The 27,365-nt window shown below is 39.4% G+C and overlaps 1 protein-coding gene across 6 annotated transcripts in view; it reads left to right on the top strand.

Annotated features, from left to right (window-relative positions):
• The window catches only part of TASP1 (taspase 1), a 315,861-nt gene that overhangs the window by 70,684 nt on the left and 217,812 nt on the right, over window positions 1-27,365 (top strand). For all 6 annotated transcript variants that reach the window (XM_061435626.1, XM_061435628.1, XM_061435627.1 and 3 more), the window contains one exon: window positions 14,581-14,687. In XM_061435626.1, the coding sequence (XP_061291610.1) occupies window positions 14,581-14,687 (107 nt within the window). The remainder of the gene's footprint in view (window positions 1-14,580; window positions 14,688-27,365) is intronic.

Raw genomic sequence — 27,365 nt, 5'->3', positions numbered from 1 at the left:
AACCAGTATCTATCTATCTATGAGATATTATAAAGAATTGGCTCATGTAGTTGTGGAAGTTGACAAGTCCCAAGATCTGCAGGATCAGACACCATGCTAGAGACCAGGAGAGTCAATGGAGTGATTTCAATCTAAGTTCAAAGGCTTGAAAACCAGGTCAGCTGGACTGTGTAGTTTCAGTGTGAAGGCTGGCATGCTCAAAAGCAGGAAGAGCTAATGTTTCAGTTCAAGTCTGAAGGTAGGAAAAAGTTGACATTCTAGTTCAAAGGCAGTCAGGCAAGAAGATTTCTCTCTTACTCAGGGGAGAGTCTCTGCCTTTTTGTTTTGTTAAGGCACTGAGCTGATTAAATGAGGTCTACCAGTTTAGGGAGGGCAGTCTGCTTTACTCTATCAACTTCAGTGTAAATCTCATCCTCAGCAAGCACACACTCACAGACACGCCTGGAATAGTGTTTGACCAATATCTGGGCACTCTGGCTCAGTCACTTTGACAAATAAAACTAACCATCACACTTCTTCTATTTGTGGTTTCTGTTGAATTGTCTTCGAGCTTGTTTATCTTTCCTCCTGCAGTATCTAATTTGATATTAATCTTTTGTTATGATTTAAAAAAGCAAGCACAAGATGTTGTGTTTTTCAGTTTTAAAGTTTTCCTTAAAAAAAAAAGGAAACAGCTTTCATCTCTGTCTTGAAATTTCCCATATCTTCAACCCACTGTATCCATTGTTGACATATTTATCATTGTTATTAATAACAATGTTTTAATTGTTTGAAATATTTGGTAATTCTGAAATCTGGGTAATCTGTAGGTCAGTTTCAATTGATAGTTTTTTTTTTTTTTGTGACCTTGGTCACAAATTTTCCATTTAGTTGCATGTCTTAAACTTTTTTTTTTTAAATTACAATTTGAGCATGTCGATGATACATTTTAGAAACTATGATTTATCTTCCTTTGAATGATGTTGAACTTGTTCTAGTATGTAATTAAATTATTTGCAAATCACCTTGATATTGTCACAGCCTTGTTTCAGGCTTTGTTAAAGTGAGTCTGTTTCAATTTTGTTCTTAATCCTAGAGTTGTCCCTTAGTACCAGCTGTGGTCTTTATTCCTAAGATATGGTCTTTCTGGGGTTTACACTGGAAAGTCTCAAACTTTGTCTCTCATACAGTGGGTATTTACTAAAACATCTGTCCACTTTTCAGCCATTATTTTCCTCAGTGAACTATTTTTTTTTTGACTTGACTGCACCAGGTCTTCACTGTGGCATGTGGGCACCAGGTCTTCACTGTGGCATGTGGGCTCTTCTGCTGCCGCCCGCAGGATCCTCGTTGTGGCGTGTGAGGTCTAGTCCCTTGACCAGGCGGCAAACCTGGGCCCCTGCATTGGGAGTGCAGAGTCTTACCAGCTGGACCATCAGGGAAGTCCCTTCTCTGTGGACTTCATGGAATCTTGCATCCTGTATGAACAGTTAAGCTCTCATTCAAGATTTGAGGGGACTTTCACATAGATTTGGGGCTTCTGTGGTGGCTCTGTTGCAGTGCAGGAGACCAGGGTTCAGTCCCTGGGTCGGGAAGATCCTTTAGAGAAGGGAGTGGCTGCCCACTCATGTATGCTTGCCTGGAGAACTCCATGGACAGAGGAGCCTGCCGTGCTATGGTCCGTGGGGTCGCAGAGAGTCAGACACGACTGAGGGACTGACACATACATAGATTTTGGGCTTCCTTTTGTAGGTTTCTCCTTTGCAGGATTCCTCTCTCCCTTCCAGTGACTTCAGTAGCCCCACACTCCTTCATTTCTGACCTGTAAGACTGTGGTTTTCTACCTGAGCTCTATTTTCTGTGCGTCTCACAGAGTAGGGAGTGCCTCGTGGGGAAAGCTATTTGAATGTGGATCTCACCCAGTGTGTTTCTTTTCTCTCAGTGGTTGAATCCTCTCCTATTTTTGTCAGCTTTTGATCACTTGCCTTCAAATAGGTGTGTGTGTGTGTTTTTAAATTTAAAAATTCTGTCCAGAGTTTATAACAGTTGATCTGTGGGTTAATCTGATATAAGCTATATGTTTTGTAAATATGTGAAAATCGCTCAGTCATGTCTGACTCTTTGCGACCCCATGAACTATATAGTCCATGGAATTCTCTGGGCCAGAATACTGGAGTGGGTAGCCTTTCTCTTCTCCAGGGCATCTTCCTGACCCAGGAATCGAACCGGGGTCTCCTGCATTGCAGGCGGATTCTTTACCAACTGGGCTATCAGGGAAGCCCTATAATAATAAAATAATATAAATAAATGTATCTAAACATTGTATTATTACTTTTTAATTGCATGGCATAGGAATATGTTGTGTTCTCAAATATTGGAGCATTCTCCGTAAACCTGGTCTTCCTTTATACTTCCATTCCCATTTGCCGTCTCCTGCCCAATCTGATAAGCACAGTTACCTCTTTGATTTGCTTTTCTCTGTTCCAACAGAAGTATTGAAATGTGTAGTAGTATTCTTTTTATAAGTAGATAAATGGTATCATACTGCAGTATCCTTAGTTTTTAGGTAAATAGTGGTATAATATGATTTTCAAAAATATCTTTTTGTCAGTCAGCAAGAAGTATTTTGAAATCTGTCCATGTTGATATATAGAGAGATGAATTAACTTTAAACTGCTGAATAGCATTTTACCAATTTATTTAGTTTCTTTATTGATAGGCATTCAGGTTGTTTCTAGTTTTTGCCATTAACATTGATGATTTCATGAATATTCTTGTACACATCACTTAATATATGTTTTATTGTGCTAAATAGTTGGAATTAGACTTACTGACTCATACAGGATGTGGATTTACCATTTGGCTGGCTATTGCCAGATTCTTAAGTGGTTTACTGTGTACTTTTGAGGAATCTGGCTGTTTACAGTTGGTGCCTTTGATGACCACATAGTAGCTCATACTATGACCACATACTTTGCAGGCCTTTATGATCAGGGGCGAGTTATCTCCTAGAAACTTTTCTCATGGAGATGTTGTGATTCCTTGAAATAATGTATATTGTAAAGAATTTCTACTCCAATTTCTGGTCCATAGAAATGCTCAGATGTTGACTCTTAATATCACCCTCACCATATGCTGGATATGAAGATGATCATGGTGATGTGGTTTCACCAGAATTGAATAGGCTTAGCTCTGTAGCACTGACTGATATGATGATTTTAGTGATTGATCGTATCTGGAGTTAGGTGTAACCATTAGAGCAGTGGTTTTCAGCTCTGACTGCACATCAGTCACTGGGGAGCTTTGAAATATCCTGAAGCCCTGGCTGCACTCAAAATCAATTAAAACAGCAGCTTTTAGACGGGACCCAGGCATCTGCCGTTTTTAAAGTTTTGGAGGTAATTTCAGTGCATTCGGTTTTCAGAATGTCTGGGATGGAATATGTACATTCTTTTGAATTCTTATAGAAAGTTCATTAAGGTTGAAGTTGAAAGGGATGTGATTTTGTTTTCCTTTGGTAAAAGACAACCTTAGTTTGTGCTACAAAGTTGCTACCATCTGTTCCTTAATTTTCAGCTATTTTTTGCTTTGATAGGTCCTGTGGTACATCTTTAAATTAAGAGTAGATTAAGGACATCCTATTCTATCAGTTTATGGGCATGATTCTGCCACAAAGAATCCCGTTTTCTTCTTTTCTATGGCTAGGTTGTGTTCTTATATTTCAGTAGTTTTTCTGTCTCTGTTTAGGATACTTTGGAAGATAGCATGATATTAACATTTATTCTGTAATTGCAGAGTTTTAGCATAGATATATCAACACTTAATTTCATATGGCTAGTTAATATGGCCAGTTTCAAATTTTTTATTTTGAAGTACTTATAAATTCACATGCAATCCTAAGAAATAATACAGAGAAATTCCATGTACCTTTTGCCCAGTTTCCTCCCATGGGAACATCTTGCCAAACTGGTAGTATAATATCGCATTCAAGATATTGACAGTCAAGATACACAGCACTTCCATCACCACAGGGATCACGCATGTCGCTCTTTTATAGTCTCACCCACTCACCTCCCACCTTCATCCTTTGCTTGACACCTGGCAGTTACTAATCTTTCTCCATTTGTATAATTTTGTCATTTCAAGAATGTTATATAAATGGTGTCCTACAGGATATGAGTTTTTGGAAACTGGCTTTTTTATCACTTAGTGTAATTTTCTTGCAATCCATCCAGGTGATTGTGCCTATCAATAGCTTGTACCGTCTGAATTGCTGAACAGAGGATGTACCACTGTTTGTTTCATCCTGTATCTACTGAAAGGCATTTGGGTGTTTCCAGTTCGGGGCTATTGTAAATAATGCTGTTATAAATAAAAATTCACGTACATTTTTTCATAAATCTTCTTTTAAATTTTGGTAAAGTACACAATGTAAAATTTACCATCTTAAACATTTTTAATGGTACATTTCAGTGGCTTTAATTATATTTACACTGTACAACTGTGACTACCATCTGTCTACAAAATGCTTTTCATCTGAAAAACTGAAACTCTGTTTTCATTAAATGCTAACTCCTCCCTCGTGTCCTTCCCCCTGGCCCTTGGCAGCCAACTTTCTGAGTTCTGTCCCTATGAATTTGAGTACTCTAGGTACCTTTTATAAGTGGAATTATACACTTTTCGTTGTGTGACAGGCCTATTTCACTTACATCATGTCCTCAAGGTTCAGCCATGTTGTAGCACATGTCAGAATTTCTTTTTAAGGCTGAATAATACGCCGTTTTATGTATACACTACATTTTGTATATCCATTTATACACTGACTGGGTTGAAGCAACTTGGGTTGCTTCTGGTGTTTGGCTATTATGCATAATTGCTGCTGTGAACAGAGGTGTATAAATATCTGCTTTTGATTCTTTTGGGTACCCAGAAGTGAAATTGCCAGGTTATATGGCAATTCTGTTTTTAGTTTTTCAAAGAACCATTGTACTCTTTTTCACTGCAGCTCCACCATTTAAAGTTCTCAGTAATAGTGTACAAGGGTTCCAGTTTCTCCACAGTCTCATCAGTGCTAAGTCACTAGTTGTGTTCAATTCTTTGTGACCCCCTGCAGCCCGCCAGGCGCCTCTGTTCATGGGATTCTCCAGGCCAGAATACTGGAGTGGGTTGCCATGCCCTTCTCCAGGGGATCTGCCAACTCAGGGATTGAACCCATGTCTCTCTTAAGTCTCCTGAACTGGCAGGTGGGCTCTTTACCACTAGTACCACCTGGGAAGCCTTCAACAGCCTCGTCAACCCGTGTTATTTTCTGCGTTTGTTTGTTTTGTAACAGGCATCCTGATGGTATGAGGTGGTATCTCATGACTTTTACTTGCACTTGCCTAATAATTATGCTGTTGAATATCTTTTCCTGTGCTTACTGGCCGTTTGTATATCTCCTTAAATGCCTGTCTCTGAAAAGAGGAAAAAGCAGTAGCCTTTTGAATTCCCTGGAGGTCACTTCAGATGGAGGGAGAGGCATTGCAACAATGGCTGTCTGTCTCTGTCTGTACCTCAGCCCAGAACCAGCAATCAGAGTATGGATTCTGGTATGTGGAGTACAGGGTCTCTATTGCTCACCTGGCTCTCACAAGCTGTGGGCAAGCTGCTGTAGGAATGTGTGTCTGGCTGCCTGCCACAGGGTTGGGAGTGGGGAGTTGGTAGAGGCTTCTGCACTATAAGCTGAAATTCACCCAAATTAACCACAGTTTATATCCACGCCTTCCCCTGGAAACCTTCCTCTTTAATAGACTCCAGAGTTCCATAATACTTACCTTAGACAGATTCTAGCAGGCCAGTTGTCTCGGTGCGGGGACAGATTCCTCGTGGTTCCTACTCTGCCATCTTAATTCTATCTCCAACTTATTAATTTTATATTAGACCATTCTGATTTAGGGATATTAATCTTATCTCATAACTATTTGCATATACCTTTAAATTTTAAACAATGTCATTTATCATTTACTTTTGCATATGATATCTTTCACCTTAAGACATTTAAAATTTTATGTGGTTTTTATCAATGAACCGTCTTTTAAAAATGATTTCAAAATATATATATTTATTGAAGTATAATTGACTTACAATGTTTCAGGTACACAGCAAGGTGATTCAGTTATACAAATACACATATATTATATTTGAAATTATTTTCCACCATAAGTTATTACAAGGTATTGACTATAGTTCCCTATGCTATACAGTAAACCTTTGTTGTTTGTTTCATATCTGTTTTTTAATTTGGCTTCCCTGATAGCTCAGTTGGTAAAGAATCCGCCTGCAATGCAGGAGACACCTGTTCAATTACTGGGTTAGGAAGGTCTGCTGGAAAAGGAATAGGCTACCCACTCCTGAATTCTTGGGCTTCCCTTGTGGCTCAGCTGGTAAAGAATTTGCCTGCAATGCAGGAGACCTGGGTTTGATCCCTAAGTTGGGAAGATCTCCTGGAGATGGGAAAGGCTATGCACTCCAATATTTTGGCCTGGAGAATTGGGATCACAAAGTTTCATATCTATTTTTTAATTAGAAATCTAGCATTCTAGTCATACTAAGTCCAACAAGTAGAATCAAAATGTCATAATTTTTTAGTTAGGCAAAAATTCATTAGTTTTCAAAAAATATATATTATACATATTTATATGTATGTATACAAAAGTTTTTCTACTAGATAGAGGCTGGAAAAAGAACATAAAGAAAAAGATGGAGAAATTAGAGAACATAAACTAAATAAAATGGGAGAACTGAATATAAAATAGGAATGAAACAAACTAGATAAAAGATCATCATATACTCCAGTTGTTTTTAAGCGAAACATCTGGACCTCCAGAGGAAAAAAGCAATATCTGAGCATTTGTATTTTTCAAAAAAAATTCACGATAATTCTGGTATGCATCTGGATTTTAAAAAGTGATTACAGGTTTTTCTATTAATCCTAGTTCTGATGATAAAGAGTTCTATTATTTTTCTGTTGACCAATCATGATTAATACAATGGTATTCAGTGAGTAGTATTAAGTGAGTAATAGTTACATAATTACAATAGTAGAAGATGTTTATCAGTTTTCACAATCAATAGCCAGACAAAAAATAAAAGATAATTGCAATTGCAAGCCGTAATGGGAACACGATTAACTTAACAATATAAAATAATGACATACAGTTTGGGGGGTGGTCAGGTAGAGCGATGTGGTAAGTGGAAGTGCATATGTGCACATGATTTCATCCACTCAGTCAGTCTATGTCTTTTGGTTGGTGCATTTAATCCATTTACATGTAAGGTAATGATTGATCTGTATGATCCTATTACCATTTTCTTAATTGATTTGGATGTATTTTCTGTAGGTCTTTTCCTTCTTTTGTGTTTCCTGTCTTCTCTAGGCAGGAACTTCTCTAGTTCCTTTAGCATTTGTGATAAAGCTGGTTTGGTGGTGCTGAATTACTCTTAACTTTTGTTTATCTGGAAAGCTTTTGATTTCTCTATCAAATCTGAAGCAGAGTCTTGCTGGGTAGAGTGTTCTTGGTTATAGGTTCTTCCTTTTCATCACTTTAAATATATCATGCCATTCCCTTCTGGCTTGTAGAGTTTCTGTTGAGAAATCAGCTGATAGCCTGATGGGAATTCCCTTGTATGTTATTTGTCATTTTTCCTTTGTTACTTTTAATATTTTATTTCTGTCTTTAATTTTTGTCAGTTTGATTACTGTGTGTCTTGGTGTGTTCCTTCTTGGATTTACCCTTCCTGGGACTCTCAGCTTCTTGGACTTGGTTGACTATTTCCTTTCCCATGTTTGAGAAGTTTTCAGCTGTATCTCTTCAAGTATTTTTTCAGGTCCTTTTTCTCTTCTCCTTCTGGAACACTTATAATGCGAATGTTGGTGTGTTTAATGTTGTCCCAGAGGTCTCTTAGGCTGTCTTCATTTCTTTTCATTCTTTTTTCTGTATTTTCTTCTGCAGCAGTGATTTTCACCATTTTGTCCTCCAGGTCATTTATCCGTTCATCTGCCTGTTATTTTGCTATTGATTCCTTCTAGTGTATTATTCATCTCTGTTTGTTTTTTAGTTCTTCTAGGTCTTTGGTAAACATTTCTTGCATCTTCTCAATCTTTGCCTCCATTCTGTTTCCAAGATCCTGGATCATCTTCACTATCATTATTCTGAATTCTTTTTCTGGAAAGTTGCCTGTCTCTGCTTCATTTAGTTATTTCTCTGGGATTTTATCTTGTCCCTTCATCTGGGACATAACTTTCAACTTTTTCATTATGGTTAACTTTCTGTAATATGTTTTGTGAGACTGTGCTTCTTCTTGATTCTTCTGTCTGCCCTCTGATGGCTGAGGCTAAGAGGCTTGTGTAACCTTCTTGATGGGAGGGGTTGGCAATGGGAAAAACTGGGTCTTGCTCTGGTGGGCAGGGCCTTGCTCAGTAAAGCTTTAATCCAATTATCTGTAGATGAGTGGGGCTACTCTCCCTCCCTGGTAGTTGTATGGCATGAGGCGACATAGCCCTGGGGTCTGAAGGTATGAAAAGGAAAGAGGAACTCCCCAGGTCGGTAGGTGCCCAATATGCTGCTGGAGATCAGTAGAGAAATAACTCCAGAAAGAATGAAGGGATGGAGCCAAAGGAAAAACAATACTCAGCTGAGGATGTGACTGGTGATAGAAGCAAGGTCCGATGCTATAAAGAGCAATATTGCATAGGAACCTGGAATGTTAGGTCCATGAATGAAGGCAAATTGGAAGTGGTCAAACAGCAGATGGCAAGAGTGAACGTTGACATTCTAGGAATCAGCTAACTAAAATGGACTGGAATGGGTGAATTTAACTCAGATGACCATTATATCCACTACTGTGGGCAGGAATCTCTTAGAAGAAATGGAGTAGCCATCATGGTCAACAAAAGAGTCTGAAATGCAGTACTTGGATGCAGTCTCAAAAACGACAGAATGATCTCTGTTCGTTTCCAAGGTAAACCATTCAATATCACAGTAATCCAAGCCTATGCCCCAACCAGTAATGCTGAAGAAGCTGAAGTTGAATGGTTCTATGAAGACCAACAAGACCTTTTAGAACTAACACCCAAACAAGATGTCCTTTTCATTATAGGGGACTGGAATGCAAAAGTAGGAAATCAAGAAACACCTGGAGTAACAGGCAAATTTGGCCTTGGAATACTGAATGAAGCAGGGCAAAGGCTAATAGAGTTTTGCCAAGAGAACGCACTGGTCATAGCAAACACCCTCTTCTAACAACACAAGAGAAGACTCTACACATGGACATCACCAGATGGTCAACACCTAAATCAGATTGATTATATTCATTGCAGCCAAAGATGGAGAAGCTCTATACAGTCAGCAAAAACAAAACTGGGAGCTGACTATGGCTCAGATCATGAACTCCTTATTGCCAAATTCAGACTTAAATTGAAGAAAGTAGGGAAAACCACTAGACCATTCAGGTATGATCTAAATCAAATCCCTTATGATTCTACAGTGGAAGTGAGAAATAGATTTAAGGGCCTAGATCTGATAGATAGAGTGCCTGATGAACGATGGAATGAGGTTCATGACATTGTACAGGAGACAGGGATCAAGACCATCCCCATGGAAAAGAAATGCAAAAAAGCAAAATCGCTGTCTGAGGAGGACTTACAAATAGCTGTGAAAAGAAGAGAAGCGAAAAGCAAAGGAGTAAAGGAAAGATATAAACATCTGAATGCAGAGTTCCAAAGAATAGCAAGGAGAGATTAAAAAAAAAAAAGCCTTCCTCAGCAATCAATGCAAAGAAATAGAGGAAAACAACAGAATGGGAAAGACTAGAGATCTCTTCAAGAAAATTAGAGATACCAAGGAAACATTTCATGCAAAGATAGGCTTGATAAAGGACAGAAATGGTATGGACCTAACAGAAGCAGAAGATATTAAGAAGAGGTGGCAAGAATACACAGAAGAACTGTACAAAAAAGAGCTTCACGACTCAGATAATCATGATGGTGTGATCACTCACCTAGAGCCAGACATCCTGGAATGTGAAGTCAAGTGGGCCTTAGAAAGCATCACTACGAACAAAGCTTGTGCAGGTGATGGAATTCCAGTTGAGCTATTTCAAATACTGAAAGATGATGCTGTGAAAGTGCTGCACTCAATATGCCAGCAAATTTGGAAAAGTCAGCAGTGGCCACAGGACTGGAAAAGGTCAGTTTTCATTCCAGTCCCAAAGAAAGGCAATGCCAAAGAATGCTCAAACTACTGCACAATTGCACTCATCTCACACGCTAGTAAAGTAATGCTCAAAACTCTCCAAGCCAGGCTTCAGCAACATGTGAACTGTGAACTTCCAGATGTTCAAGCTGGATTTAGAAAAGGCAGAGGAACCAGAGATCAAATTGCCAACATCCACTGGATCATGGAAAAAGCAAGAGAGTTCCAGAAAAACATCGATTTTTGCTTTATTGACTATGCCAAAGCCTTTGACTGTGTGGATCACAATAAACTGTGGAAAATTCTTCAAGAGATGGAAATACCAGACCACCTGACCTGCCTCTTGAGAAACATATATGCAGGTCAGGAAGCAGCAGTTAGAACTGGACATGGAACAACAGACTGGTTCCAAATAGGAAAAGGAGTACTTCAAAGCTGTATCATGAAAAATGCTGGAAGAATGGAAGAAGCACAGGCTGGAATCAAGATTGCCAGGAGAAATATCGATAACCTCAGATATGCAGATGACACCACCCTTAGGCAAAAAGTGAAGAGGAAGTAAAAAGCCTCCTGATGAAAGTGAAAGAGGAGAGTGAAAAAGTTGGCTTAAAGCTCAACATTCAAAAAACTAAAATCATGGCATCTGGTCCCATCACTTCATGGGAAATAGATGGGGAAACAGTGGAAACAGTGGCTGACTTTATTTTTCTGGGCTCCAAAATCACTACAGATGATGATTGCAGCCATGAAATTAAAAGACGCTTACCTGGAAGGAAAGTTATGACCAACCTAGAGAGCATATTAAAAGGCAGAGACATTACTTTGTCAACCAAGGTCCTTCTAGTCAAGGCTATGATTTTTCCAGTAGTCATGTATGGATGTGAGATTTGGACTGTGAAGAAAGCTGAGTGCCGAAGTATTGATGCTTTTGAAGTGTGGTGTTGGAGAAGACTCTTGAGAGTCCCTTGGACTGCAAGGAGATCCTACCAGTCCATTCTAAATGAGATCAGTCCTCGGTGTTCATTGGAAGGATGATGCTGAAGCCGAAACTCCAATACTTTGGCCACCTCATGCAAAGAGTTGACTCATTGGAAAAGACCCTGATGCTGGAAGGGATTGGGGGTAGGAGGAGAAGGGGACGACAGAGGATGAGATGGCGGGATGGCATCACCACCTCGATGGACATGAGTTTGAGTGAAATCCGGGAGTTCGTGATGGATAGGGATGCCTGGAATGCTGTTATTCATGGGGTCATCAAGAGTCAAAGATGACTGAGCAACTGAACTGAGGTGAATGGTAAAGTCCAAGAGAGTTTACGCCCAGGGGGACTTCCAGTGTCTCTGTCCCTGTGGTGAGCCCTTGCCAACGCACACCTCCACAGGAGGCCTTCCAACACTACGCGTAGTTTGTTCAGTCTCCTTTAGGTTACTGCTCCTCTACCCTGGGCCTTGGTGCTTGCAAAATTTTGTTTGTGCTCTCCAAGACTGAAGTCTCTGTTTCCCTCAGTCCTCTGGAAGGCCTGTAATCAAAACCCTGCTGGCTCTCAAGGTCAGATTCCTTGGTGATTCTCAGTCCCCTCGGTGGATCCCCAGGCTGGGAAGCCTGACGTGGGGTTCAGAACCTTCACCTCAGTGTGACAACTTCTTTGGTATTATTGTTCTCCAGTGTGTGGATCACTCACCCAGCGGGTATGGGATTTGATTTTATCATGATTGCAACCATCTGTCTCTGGCTTCTTGTTTGTCTTTTGATTTGGGGCATCTTTTTCGGTAGCTTCCAGCATCTTCCTGTTGTTTAACAGCTAGTTGAAGTTTTGGTGCTCTTGCAGGAGGAGATATGTGTTTGTCCTTCTTCTGCACCATCTTGACCTGGAAGCCCATCAGTGAACCATCTTTTTGGTGGATTCTGGCTTTGATCACATTCAATGTAAAATACTCCGAAGTTAAAAAAAAAATAAAATTAAGGTCTTTCTCAAAAAGACTGATATAAAAAGACTGATATTTATGTCTCATGTGTGATGGTTTAATCTTTTTGGACTTCTTTGTTTAGATTTTATATGTTTAAATTGTTATTATATGATTTCAGTTTTGTGTGTAGTGTGAGGTAGGAATTTACTTGTACTATTTCCCCCAAATAGGTAACATATTGTGCCAAGAAAGTTTACTGAGTAACATGTAGATTTCCAACCGGTATGAAATATCAGTGTTATTCTCAAATTCTCTTAGAATATACATGAATGTGTTTGTAAACTTATTGGTCATTTCCATTACCCTTTTTTTTTTGAGGGGGGTGGGAATCCATTATTACAGTATTGTTCTTAGACTTTGTTTTGAAGGCAGCTCTGGTTCCTTTTCCACCTAATTTTCCTAACATTTGTTTTTCCTTATTTAACATTCTCTTGTTTAATCTTAAAAGTGATATGTTAGAGGATCTTTGTTATTTTTCCAGTTATTATGATTAATTTACATCAATTTGGAGGAAATTAATATGTACTTAAAAGTACGATGAAACTTTATTCATTTTTTAATTAGTCAGTTTTCATTTATATTTGCCTGCACATATACCCTTTCCTTTGCATTTAATCCCCCACCTGTCTCCATACCTTTTTTTTTGTCTTTGAGCTTTCACTTTGTATTATTTTGTCTGTTACTGAAGCACACCCTTTAGTATTCTCATTAGTATAGGGTCTGGCCAGTGATGAATTTGTTCATTCCTGTTCACCTGAAGCTATTTTTATTTCACTTTAATTTTTGAAAGTGAATTTTACTGGATATGGTGTTCTGGATGAGCAGGTATTTCAGCACATTGAGGAGAGCCGTTTTGCCTAAATGCAGTTGGTCTTGGATTAGAGGGTAGGGTTGGGTTTGCTTGGTTCTAGCCTAGTCTTCCTGTGGGGGATCCCTCCTCTGGATTGGACTTATGGCTGTCCTTCATGTTGTAGAATCAAATTCAACTGCGCTAGTTTTAGCCAATGCTAAAAAGCCCTTAGTTTATCCCCAGAAAAGCTTGATATTTTTAATAAGTTTTTGTTTTAATGCTTTTAAGGTGGTAATTTTCATGTTTTATCCAGTATTTTTGATAATATTTGATGGGAGAAATTCTCTTAATAATTTAGTCTGCTTTTATCAGAAAACTTTGTATTCTTTCCAATGTTATATTCCAGTTTGTAATTCTCTCATCAGGTGAATCTAATTGTTTAAATCTGTATGTTAAATTTTAAAATTCCAATTATTGTATTTTTTTTTTTTTTTACGAAGTTCTGTTTGGTTCTTCCTCAAGTCTGTCTGGACATTTTATCATCTATTGTTCCTTAGTTATACATTCAATATCTTCTTATGTCTATGAGCATAAACATATTTTATACTCTGTGTATGACTGATTATTCCAGTATGTGAAGTCTTCATAGGTTGGATTACACTTTCTAATGTTTGGCTGATTTTTATTTTTCATTTGGTGTGATTTATTTCTCATTCATTTTATGATTTTTTTTTTTAAACGATGGGCTCATGTTAATTGGAACATGTAAATTCTTTGAGGAAAAAACGCAGGTTTTTCCAGGGAGTATTTGCATTTGTGTTTAATGAGTCTTTGAAGTATTACCTCACCAAAATCATTTGTTTTTTGTTTGTTTTTTCCAGGGCACATAAGTAATATGAAATCTGTTAATTCTGTCTGAATTTTAAAATATTTTAAAATATTTTAATGTTATATGTATCTGTATTTTTTCCTTATAATTCCAATTGTTCTTCTCTAAGCAGAAGCCCATGCTCACCCTGTGTGCATGTGTGCTTGCGCGCAGACACACACACACACACACACACACACACACACACACACTAGATCTCCACATCCTGAACCAGCCAAGTGTAACATGACTTTTCTTCTCATATTTATAGCCAAGTCTGTTTATGGTTATAGCCAAGTCAACTTACAAGTTTCCTAATCTTTGTGTATTGTTGTGTTTTCTAGTTCTTCCTTTCATCAGGTATATCACCCTTTGGGTTTCCCCTTCTTATGTGGATGATCTGTGATATGGTTTCTCCTGCTGCACTGTCCCAGTGTCTTTTGTCTTCTATGCACAGAGCCCTTCAAAATCAGAGTTGGCTGTGGCATGCATTAGCAGACACTGCTGGAGAGCATCTACCTTCAGAATGCACTTCCCTCTCTGGATTTGACCTTTTCCTTAATTTTTAATCTTAGGTTATTTCTTTTTTTATTCTCCTCTCACCTCAGTGTACCTTGAAAAGGCGTATAAAACCCTTTATCCAACATTCTTAAGGATTTTGTCTTGAGAAGGCTCTTCAGGATACCTTGTCTACCCTACTGCCCTAATATTTTTCAAATGTTATTTTTAATGTTTCTTTTATAGGATTCAGTTTAGCTGCTTTTAAAAGAAACAAGAGGAAACTAGAGCTGGCAGAAAGGGTGGAAACAGATTTCATTCAACTAAAGAAAAGAAGACAATCAAGTGAAAAGGTCAGGAGGTGTTTGAAATATTAATAATTAATGTATCATAATGATATATTTAGCTTGCATTTAGATATATAAGTTCCAGAATAGTATGACCCGGTAGAAATATAATGCATGCCACATATGTACTTTTCAAGTTTTCCGTAGCTACATTTAAAAAAGTAAAAAGAAACAGGTAAAATTAATTTTAATATTTATTTCATTTAAACCAATGAACCCAAAAGTTGCTTTAAAAACGTTAACCAATGAGAAAATTATTAGCGAGCTATTCTATTTTCTTTTTTCGGTATTGTCTTCAAAAGTAGTGTATATTTTACACTTAGAGCACGTCTCAATTGTGACACTAAATTTTCATTCGAAATATTTGATCTGTATTTAATATCATAAAATTAATAGTTGATAAGGTAGGTTTATATAACAGGTTACATTACAAGCATACTTAAAACTTTCCAATAATTGAATATCTGTTATAAAATTAAAGTTAATTAAAATGTAATAAAATTAAAAATCTAACTTCTTATTTGTCCTCCCCATATTTTTAAGCACTCAGTAGCTCTGTGTGGCTCCTGGCCACTGTTTTGGCCATTGCAGCTCTGGGTGAAAATGGCTGTTCAGGGGATGGAGTGTTAGAGGGAAATGTGTGTATTGGATTCATGTAGGCTTCTTTGCATATTCTAATTGCATGTGTGTTTCTTGTTCTTAAACATTCTTTGTTTGCATTTCACGCATTTGTGTGCCATCATGAGTCCATGTGTGGCATTTATTAGGTGTTTTAGGGAATGGAAACAAGAGCTGTAACAGTCTTCCCCACCTATGGCTTCAAGGTCAGTCAGCACCCAGTTCCTGATCTCATGTCACGTCAGCATTTGATAAACTTGGAATCTCAGTATTCTTTTTTGATTAGCCCTTCTGTAATCGCTTATATACTGACTTACACTTTCTGTTATAGCTGTGTGTGGTTTACTCACGTATGAATGCATACGAAATTGTCTCTCTTAGTGAGAGATAGGTTTTACCAAGTTCTTTCAGGCTGCTATGTGGAGAATGGGGAGGCTGGAACAGAAGTGAGGAGACTAGGTGCACAATTTTTATAGTTGGGAGATGATAGCGACTTGGACCATGGATGATGGAGATGGAGAGAAGTGACTACATCCAGGATATATGTAAGGGTTCCTACAAAGGGCAGAAATTACCGGTGTCTGAAAGATTGGTGAGAGAGAGAGGGGATTTAAAGGTTTTAGTTTTAGTCATTTGGGTATTGACATTTCTTAAGGTGAGGGGAGTTAGAGAAAGTATGATTTCATGGTGATAGAGGTGGGAAGTGGAGAAAAATAACTGTCTTAGTCCATATCCCCTTAACAGACTCACAGTAACCAATACTTTTTATTTTCACCATAAACATATTATCGGATGCCAAAGTACCCTAAGCCCCCAAAGCTAATAGACCTCTTTTAGTGTGCATTGTTCCTCTACCCTCTTCAGTTGAATTTTGTGCCACTAAGAGTCTCATTATGCTCTTGTTTTCTGTTGCTATAGTTACATAGTTCTTCGAGTCTCCTGTAAACTGATGAATCAGTTCAGTTCAGTTCAGTCTCTCAGTCGTGTCCGACTCTTTGCAACCCCATGAATCACAGCATGCCAGGCCTCCCTGTCCATCACCAACTCCCGGAGTTCACTCAAACTCACGTCCATCGAGTCGGTGATGCCATCCAGCCATCTCATCCTTTGTCATCCCCTTCTCTTCCTGCCCCCAATCCCTCCCAGCATCAGGGTCTTTTCCAGTGAGTCAACTGTTCGCATGAGGTGGCCAAAGTACTGGAGTTTCAGCTTTAGCATCAGTCCTTCCAATGAACACCCAGGATTGATCTCCTTTAGAATGGACTGGTTGGATCTCCTTGCAGTTCAAGGGACTTTCAAGAGTCTTCTCCAGTACCACACTACAAAAGCATCAGTTCTTCGGCACTCAGCTTTCTTCACAGTCCAACTCTCACATCCACACATGACCACTGGAAAAACCATAGCTTTGACTAGATGGACCTTTGTTGGCAAAGTAATATCTCTGCTTTTCAATATGCTATCTAGGTTGGTCATTGAGCTTAAAAAGAGAGTTGTCTGCTTGAGAATCAAAAGGGTTGTTTGTTTGAAAACTAATTTGAAAAAGCAGAGTGGGTCTATAAAAATAGAATTATTTTTGCCATAGAATTAAGTTGGGGCAAGTCAGTTATAAAAGATTGAGAAAAATCATAAAAATCTAGAAGCTTTCTGTATTCAGAGTGTGTTGTTAAATGTCTTTATATTCTTGTTCTATTTTAGATAAAATTTGAAATCATAGGACAATCCAGGGTGTTATAGAAAGATGATATGGAACATTTATATGTGGGCTTACATCCAGAGAATGGGCTTTGGTCTTATATTAAAAAGATTGGCTAGTGAATGAATGAATTGGTTTTGTGTATTAATTAAGAAAGGATGTATTTATAATATGTGTCCTTTTTCATGATTCTGTAAGTACAGAGGATATTACCCAGAGGATAATCAATTTTTGAAAACTTTAAACAGCCACTCATCAACCTGGTTCGGAGGATTTCCAATGAAAAGCTTGATGTGGTAGCAGGAGACACTGACTGTGGAGTTGGTTGTATGCATCTGAAGCTTAGGGGTAGGTCAGGAGGGAGTTTCTCATTTGGAAATTATTGGCATAAAAGGAATATAAATCCATATGGCCAGATGAGCTCACTGAGGAGTGAGTGAAGTTAGAGGTCTGAAAACTGAACCCGGGCCAGACTGACATGTCTATGTTGGGAGAAGAAACCAATGAAAGAAAAAGATGGAGCAGCCAGTGGGGTAGAAGGGCCCCCAGGAGAGAGCGGCCAGGAAGCAGAGAGCAGCTCAGAGCCAGTCGTCACCAGGTCAGATGCTGCTGAGAAACAGGAGGCGGGCGGAGGCCGGGCCTGTGGACTCAGGACCTGGTGACTGCGGACCCGGGTGAGGACGGTCTCCCTAGCGTGGAGGACTGTAGACCTGCTGCCGAGGCGCCATCCGGAGAACACAGTGGAGATAATGCTTTCAAGAAGTTTTGCTGTGGAGTTGGAAGCGGGGTCAAGACACTTTACTGTTTTCAGTGACCGTCTGAGAATTCAGTGATAATTTCACCTATGAAGTCTCCGTTTACTTATTTTTAAAATAGCGATATTTAAAATAGAAAATAGTGATATTCTGCTTCTGTGGCTGTTAGGAGAAACAGAAATGTCAAGAGATGATCACGTGCTTGGTGATGGTCGCTCACGGAGGCCTCATCATCTTGCCTTTGCCGTGGTTTGCCTTCGTCTTTAATGTTGCTCCGCCGGAAGAGAAAGAAAGCTGCTCCGCAAGGCGGAGTCTTGCCGTGGAGAAGGGAGGGTGCTAAGGGATGCTGGCCGTGGTGGGTACACAGCTGGAGTTCAGGCATGATTCAGATGGCGTGGTTTAGACACCTGAAATGACAGGAAAATGTTTTCAGTATTCAGAATGTTTAAACTTTAAGAAGCACTGTGTTTTGACATTGACCTACAAAAATGACTCTGACCGAGCTTCTGTCTTTAGGGAAGGGTGCTGGCCACAGGTTTTGTCTTACAGATGTTTGCTGCGTAACCTTGGCAGAGGTGATAAAAATGCTCCCAGAAAGAACAGGCTACCAGATAAGGAGCCAATGGAGCAGGAAATTACAATTTTTGAGAGGAAGTATAGCAACTTTTTAGAGATGTGACGGGAAAGGGCAAATAGCTGTTTTCTAAATTGACCTGTGTTTAGTTTATCACTGCCTGTTTTGTGTGTATAGCTTCCACACCGTTTTGGTTAGCCAGCATTGACTAAGGCCCAGCACTACTGCGTGTTGTGGCTACACAAAAGAAGCTGTGAGCTGGGTATATAAACATAATGAGAAGAATAGGGTTTTTGGTAACTTTGCTAATGTTCACTTCCTTGGTTATTCAGTGTTGGAGGACGTAAATATTGTCTTGAAAGGAGTATACAGTAGAATAAATATTTTTAAGCCTGATAAAAAAAGAAATAAATTTGGAGATTTTTGTTGCATTGATATTTCTCTTTTTTCTTAAAAAGGTGACTGATTGTCCAGACCTTGTCAAAGTACTAATTATTTTGTTGTTGTTCAGTCAGTCGTGTCCGATTCTTTGCAACCCCATGGACAGTACTAATAGAAATCAGAGTTAAAGCAAGAAGAATATTTCATTAGCTTGCTACCTCAATCAGAGTATTTTTATTTTCCTTAGTCTCTGACCGTCTACACTTAGATTTGATTTAGTTTAAAATAAGAATGGTTAATCACTGTGATGCTTTTGACTGCAAACAACAGAAAACCTGACAGTGACTTAGGAAATGCATATTTGTCCCCCTGCTCCCTGGCGTATAAAAAATTTCGAAGTGGGTGGGTTGCAAGCTTTCGTGAGCTCAGGCTTCTAGTGATTCTGGAGCCAACATATCTGGGATTTCTCTTGGGCCTTTTCTCTCACGCCTCTTGCCTTATGGGTGGAATATGGTTTCTTTAATTTGAGGTGTCACATCTGCATTGAAGGTGAGAAAGTGAGACCATGGAGGGTGGGGAAGGGGAGACTGGTGCCAGATGTGTCTGTCACCTTTCTATCTGGGATGCAAAGGTTTTCCAGGCTCCCTCTCAATGGAGTCCTCTTTAGTTATTTATTTTGGTCACATGACTATTCCCAGCTGCAAAAGAGCCTAAGAAATTGAGTGGATTTTCCTAATTACTCTCTCTCAGCTCATGACTTATCTTCCCAACAAAATAGTTCTTTCCTTGTCAAAGGAAGGGGAGGAGAGTGGTTATTAGGTAGGTAATTTATAGTGCATAGTGTGAACGGAGAACTTACTTTTGTCATTTTTCTCCCCACAATTAATATGTCCCTTGTTGCTGCAAACCAATACTGGCGTAAGCTGCTAATCTACCCATAAATCAAATAAAACCCATTTTGTTTTCAGTTTCAGAATACATGGGTTTATGATATAATATTAAAAAATGAGGAATAAATTCTGAGTAATTGTCTGTTCTTAATAATTGGTATCTTTGTTTCATCCATGCTTTTTTTGTGTGTGACTTAGCGGGGAAAACATGCTGGAGAAGGAGGAGATTATTATTTACCTGCAGTGCTGTTAATATATAGGCAGTAATTGTTTGCTGTCTGTTCCACTCCCCTCTCTGGGTAGGCCCAGCTGCTCTGGATTTTCTCTTACCCACTTCTTTCCCTTGCAGTGTATACAGGCAGTCCACACTTTGCATGATAGTGCTGGACCATGAAAACGACCATGCAAACCAAGATCGTACAAGGGATTTTAATGGCAAAAGTTACACTTGTTCCGTGACCTTTAAACATTTTTGTCAAAACATTAAAAATTCTTTTATTGTTGGTTATAAATGCATAGAAAAATAAGCAGAAAATTAAAATGAATATTTATTTAGTACACTAATTAAAACATCAGAATTAGAGGTTTTTTTTTTTTCTGTATAAAAAATTCATTATCAAGAGTAGTTTAAACAATGCTTGCCTTCCTGTCATATAACTTACAGCGTGGAGTGAGTATCTGATTATGTCATGGTGAACTGTCAAACTCCCTTTGAATTTTGGATCTGCTTTCACCATTTTATCTTTTGCTGTTTCCATGTTATAAGTGATCCCTCAGTTCCTTTAATGTCAAATTTTTTCCAAGTGTTACTTCCTCTGTGACATCTTGATCCTTGTTGTTACAACTACATTCCTTATTTATATTGACCAATTTGTCTTCACTGAGTTCCTCTGAGTGTAGATCTAAAGTCTCTTGAATGGTGACAGTGTCTAAAATTCCCATGGTCAACTATTTCTTCTGTAACTTTGTTTATTTTTTATTGGAATTTCACTTCCAGCATTATCACTGCTTCTTTGGTTCACTTTCATCTTGTTTGTATAGTGTCCTTTTTAGATTGTCAATTTTTAAAAAAATGGCTGCTGCTGCTGCTGCTGCTAAGTCGCTTCAGTCATGTCCGATTCTGTGCGACCCCATAGATGGCAGCCCACCAGGCTCCCCCGTCCCTGGGATTCTCCAGGCAAGAACACTGGAGTGGGTTGCCATTTCCTTCTCCAATGCATGAAAGTAAAAAGTGAAAGTGAAGTTGCTCAGTCGTGTCTGACTCTTAGCGACCCCATGGACTGCAGCCCACCAGCTCCTGCGTCCTTGGGATTTTCCAGGCAGGAGTACTGGAGTGGGGTGCCATTGCCTTCTCCAAAAAAAATGGCATGTGGATTTATCACTGGGAAACAAGGAGGCAGCACAACTACACACTTCGCTGTCTATCAGGACAGGCTTTGAATAAAATGACACGATTGGTTACTGATAATGATGGACGACTATGTAGTTAACAGTGATCTTTGGACTGAAGAGCTAGTAGTGAAGTTTATACTTTATGCAATTACTCACAGTTACTATACCATGTAATTGAAATTTGAACCATGTTGTTGAATGACTGACATTATTTAATTGAGCTGTGATAACACATTGTCTGTGTCGAAACCAGAACTGTTGGCCCTGTGGGGTCTCCTTCAGCCCGAGTCCAGCACTCATGGTGGCCTTTAGTGTGCGCCTCTGTCCTTTGTGGCTCCCACGCACTGCGTCTGGTTCTCCCCTGGCAGTGTTGCCTTGGACTCATTGTTAGAATGTGGATCCATAATTCTTGTGGTATATGTGATGAAGTGATGACATGTTTTAAATTTATCTTTTGTTTTGATACAAAAAGTAAAAGGTAATGGTGTTAGCATCAATCTTAGCATTTTTGAAAAAGGAAACTTTCTTTTGGAATGAGTGCTTAACTCATTGACCAATAGCAGCTCTTAGCTGGAGCTACCGGACTGACTGAATTGTTACATAACCTTGTTATATAAGGGAAGGAGGTGTTACCAAGAGGACAAATCCATAGGTTGGGAAAACAAATAGACTCAGTGCCCAGGACAGTCTACATTTCATAAATATCAGTTTCAAACAGCTAGCCCTGGATGTTACTAGAAGGGGCTCTTTCATTCTTAGAGTATTAAAAGAGGTTGGGGGTATTGTTTGATCTCAACATTTTTGATGTTCAAGCCTTTTTTTTCCCCTTTCATTTTTCACAAGCATATTGTGAAAATAGTTTCCATGTCTTTTCCTTTAATAACAGATTTTACAGTTGAATGTACATGGAATTCTTTGCCTCCTCCCATCACTTTTACAAATAATTTAAGTTTTCAATTAATTTCATAATTTTTAGGTAAAGCAGTACTTGTGTAGGGTGGGGAAATGATAGACAATCAGACCCTTCCCATTATGTGAGTATCCTTCATTCTTCTGTTTTCAATGAATGAGTTTAGAAAGGCTTGAATGCTTTTGTACAGCGTTCTGTGTTCAAAACCACTCTAAAGAGATGCTACAACTTTTAATTTTGTGTTCTTTAGCCACCACATAGGGACATCAAATTGGCCACATGTTTCAGACAGGAAATGTTGGGCCTTGCTTTGTGCGCTTCATATAAATATATTCTATTCTTTTGAAGTATATTGTGGGTAACATTTTTCCCTTTTATCCACCATCTTGAAATTATTATGTAAACGCTTAACTGTATCATACTAAATCACTGTATTTTTTGGGTGAGAGGTAGGTTAAGATCAAAGAAAATAAATGCATGAAAAACAACATATTTTCCTCAGATTGCTCTATTTGTACTTGTGTACGTGTCTGTGTATTATGTGTGCAGGGAAGGAGTAATTATTCTTTTGCAGAAATTTGCTTGATCTGGTGTCCTACAGTGTCTCTCAAGAAGATGGTTAATGCGTAGATACATGAGTAAATAGAAGTAAGAAACTCCTTTGCCTTCTCTTTTACATAAAGAAGTATACTTCATATATTTAATTTTTTTCTATAAACCTATAAATTCATCCTGTGGAGTGATTATCTTCCATTTGAAATTATTTCTTTGAATTGTAAGTAACATATTAAAATTTATATTTTCCTGTCCAAAGATGGAGAAGCTCTATACAGTCAGCAAAAACAAGACCAGGAGCTGACTGTGTCTCAGCCCATGAACTCCTTATTGCCAAATTCAGACTTAAATTGAAGAAAGTAGGGAAAACCACTAGACCATTCAGGTATGACCTAAATCAAATCCCTTATGATTATACAGTGGAAGTGAGAAATAGATTTAAGGGCCTAGATCTGATAGATAGAGTGCCTGATGAACGATGGAATGAGGTTCGTGACATTGTACAGGAGACAGGGATCAAGACCATTCCCATAGAAAAGAAATGCAAAAAAGCAAAATGGCTGTCTGGGGAGGCCTTACAAATAGTTGTGAAAAGAAGAGAAGGGAAAAGCAAAGGAGAAAAGAAAAGATATAAACATCTGAATGCAGAGTTCCAAAGAATAGCAAGAAGAGATAAGAAAGCCTTCTTCAGAATGGGAAAGACTAGAGATCTCTTCAAGAAAATCAGAGATACCAAAGGAACATTTCATGCAAAGATGAGCTCGATAAAGGACAGAAATGGTATGGACTTAACAGAAGCAGAAGATATTAAGAAGAGATGGCAAGAATACACAGAAGAACTGTACAAAAAAGATCTTCACGACCCAGATAATCACGATGGTGTGATCACTGACCTAGAGCCAGACATCCTGGAATATGAAGTAAAGTGGGCCTTGGAAAGCATCACTACCAACAAAGCTACTGGAGGTGATGGAATTCTAGTTGAGCTATTCCAAATCCTGAAAGATGATGCTGTGAAAGTGCTGCACTCAATATGCCAGCAAATTTGGAAAACTCAGCAGTGGCCACAGGACTGGAAGAGGTCAGTTTTCATTCCAATCCCAAAGAAAGGCAATGCCAAAGAATGCTCAAACTACCGCACAATTGCACTCATCTCACATGCTAGTAAAGTAATGCTCAAAATTCTCCAAGCCAGGCTTCAGCAATATGTGAACCGTGAACTTCCTGATGTTCAAGCTGGTTTTAGAAAAGGCAGAGGAACCAGAGATCAAATTGCCAACATCTGCTGGATCATCGAAAAAGCAAGAGAGTTCCAGAAAAACATCTATTTCTGCTTTATTGACTATGCCAAAGCCTTTGACTGTGTGGATCACAAGAAACTGTGGAAAATTCTTCAAGAGATGGAAATACCAGACCACCTGACCTGCCTCTTGAGAAATTTGTATGCAGGTCAAGAAGCAACAGTTAGAACTGGACATGGAACAACAGACTGGTTCCAAATAGGAAAAGGAGTTCATCAAGGCTGTATATTGTCACCCTGTTTATTTAACTTCTATGCAGAGTACATCATGAGAAACACTGGACTGGAAGAAACAGAAGCTGGAATCAAGATTGCTGGGAGAAATATCAATAACCTCAGATATGCAGATGACACCACCCTTATGGCAGAAAGTGAAGAGGAACTAAAAAGCCTCTTGATGAAAGTGAAAGTGGAGAGGGAAAAAGTTGGCTTAAAGCTCAACATGCAGAAAACAAAGATCATGGCATCCGGTCCCACCACTTCATGGGAAATAGATGGGGAAACAGTGGAAACAGTGTCAGACTTTATTTTTCTGGGCTCCAAAATCACTGCAGATGGTGACTGCAGCCATGAAATTAAAAGATGCTTACTCCTTGGAAGGAAAGTTATGACCAACCTAGATAGCATATTGAAAAGCAGAGACATTACTTTGCCAACAAAGGTCCATCTAGTCAAGGCTGTGGTTTTTCCAGTGGTCATGTATGGATGTGAGTTGGACTGTGAAGAAGGCTGAGCACCGAAGAATTGATGCTTTTGAACTGTGGTGTTGGAGAAGACTCTTGAGAGTCCCTTGGACTGCAAGGAGATCCAACCAGTCCATTCTGAAGGAGATCAGCCCTGGGATTTCTTTGGAAGGAATGATCCTAAAGCTGAAACTCCAGTACTTTGGCCACCTCATGTGAAGAGTTGACTCATTGGAAAAGACTCTGATGCTGGGAGGGATTGGGGGCAGGAGAAGGGACCGACAGAGGATGAGATGGCTGGATGGCATCACTGACTCGATGGATGTGAGTCTGAGTGAACTCCGGGAGTTGGTGATGGACAGGGAGGCCTGGCGTGCTGTGATTCATGGGGTCGCAAAGAGTCAGACATGACTGAGCGACTGATCTGATCTGATCTGATCTGAAGATTATCTGATTACTGATTAATTACATATAGCACTTACGTGTGAATCAGAAAGTAGGTCAGTAACTTAATTGCTTCTATTACTAGATTACTACCACCTCATGCATTGACATAGGTTATACAGTCTGATGAGCAGTATTCCTTTGCAATGTAAATTGATGGAGTTTCTTTGAAGATTTACAGTTTGTAGCAGTTTATGCCAATTCATCAATTATCCATATCCAGAACTTTCAACCCTCGATAGCTGGGCAATATTTCAGAAAAAGTTTCTAAGTTCTTGTATAAAGATTCAATACCTAGTAGGTTGGATTTCTTCCCAAATCTTCTTAAACCCTCATGAAACTATGCCTTAAATTTACACTGAGTTTTAAAATTATAAGTGAGATTAGTGAGGCAAGAAATCAGTGTTAACAGACCATAACTGCTGTTTTTATTTTGTAAGGGAATGTGGTTTTCCAGGAGGCTTATTATAGGTTGACATCAGATGTTGTTAGACTTGTAAATCCGCCCTCTGTTTTGAGTATCCATCAGCTCTGTAGAGCCTCCTGTAAGTTTTGATATTTAACCAGAATCATAGGAGGGGAAAATGAAGTTATTCCTTCGTTATCATTGGGATAATCTTAGCTGACCGTGTATATAATGTACAAATTGTCATATTATAGCTTTCCTAAGTGGAAATTCCTCCAGTGAATGGAATTTCATAGACGTCTTCCTGTCTGGGAATTGGTTCAGATCATGATGTTTACAGCATGAGGTTCTAAGTCAGAATTTTTAAATATGTCCTCATACTGTATCCCCACGTGTTAATGACCTGAGTTGACCTGTCACAGATATAGTGGTGTTAACACGTGTGTAGCCAATATACGCATGTGTTAAGGCCAGCAGAATAAACCAGCACGTGAAAAGACAAATGTGTATACACTGGTGCGCGCGCGCGCGCACACACACACACACAGAGGTCAGTAACAGGGATGCTTTAAGATCAGAAGATAAGACCCACTGCTTAAGTAAGATGAAGGAAAACTGGAGTTTTCAAAGTCCTGACTGGCCCACGTCTTCTGTAATCAGCCTAGAACATTCTGAATAAAAAGTCACAGGCCAGAAACTATTCAAGAGCCGAGGCTGGGATCACTCAAGGAGTGGAGGGAGTGTTGCTGGCTGAGATGGGTACAGGGGACCAGGAGAGGTCTGACCAGAGAAGGTCTGGTCAAGGTCTGACATGGGCCAGTCCAGAGGCCCGGGGCAGACGTGGAGCCGCTCTGGACATGAGATTGCTCAGCCATACTGTCAGCATGTGGTGCCAGCTGACTGCCGTCTTTCCGTGTGACACTTCTCTAATATATTCTCCCTGGCAAAACAGAGCCTGTCCAAACCTCTTGATTCTCTCATTGAGAGATTCTTTATTCTAGTGTGTGCAACCTGCTAACTGTTATCTTCATCCGTGTAGTGTGTTTGTTTTTGTTTTCTTTTGGCTGTACTGCATGACATGTCCCTGACCAGGGATCGAACCCTCGCCACCTGCATTGGAAGCATGCAGTCTTAACCTCTGGACCACCAGGAAAATCCCCATCTGGGTAGTTTTAGATGTACTGGTGGGAGGTTCTTAGGCTCTACTCTCAATTTACTAAATGAAAATCTGCAGGGATGTGTAAGGTATTGGGGCAGAATTTGAGAGTCGTTGTTTTTTCTGCTTAGTATGTCACAGTGGGCCTGGAAAAGCACCTGCTCAGTAATCATTTCTTCAGTGAACATAGAATGTTTTAGAGGAGTTGGTAGTTCCATGATTGCATCCAGTTAAGTTCATGTCCACTCCTCATTTAGCTCTCCTCTAGGAAGACTGGAGTTCTTTTCTCCTTTCACCTTATTCCAGAATTTGTCTCCAGGTCATTGTTTATTTTTCAACAGGCACCAGACACAGTGCCCATGAAACTGTATTTGAGTGAATGAGTCCAAATCTTTATTTCCATCCCACTTTCATGCCCTGACTTTTCCAGTTGCTTATTACACATCTCATGTCTAGCTTAGCTCAGCAAGTCTAGTCAAGGTTCATCACCATCTCCTGCATGACTGTGGTAGCATCCCAGTCCGTCTGCTGCTGCCACTTCCAGTCAGTTCTATACACAGCATTCATGGAATCACTTAACAGTTCAATTTGATTTTGTCATGACCCTCTTCAGTCACTTCCAGCTGCACTTAGAAATAAAGTGCAGCCCCTTAACAGATCCCACAGGACTTGATAGGAGCAGATGCCTGTCTTTCTTTCCAGTCTTTTGTTCTTTTATTCTCAGGAGGTCACACTGTCAAGATGCTGCAGGAGTCTGGGCCTTTGTCCTGTGATTCCAGATCCCGGAAATTTTGCCCTTCCCCCTCCTACCTGTCACTCAAGCGGTCATGCAGCTCCAGCTGCCTTTCTCTGAGGGTGCTTGTTTGATGTCTTTCTCTTCCATTACAGTGCAGGTTCCAGGAGGACAGGGACCCTATCTGTTTTGGT

The sequence above is a fragment of the Bos javanicus genome, chromosome 13, assembly GCF_032452875.1.
Source record: "Bos javanicus breed banteng chromosome 13, ARS-OSU_banteng_1.0, whole genome shotgun sequence".
NCBI classification, from domain to species: domain Eukaryota; kingdom Metazoa; phylum Chordata; class Mammalia; order Artiodactyla; family Bovidae; genus Bos; species Bos javanicus.
Note: the sequence above shows the minus strand (reverse complement) of the source record. Positions and strands in the feature narration are given on the sequence as shown.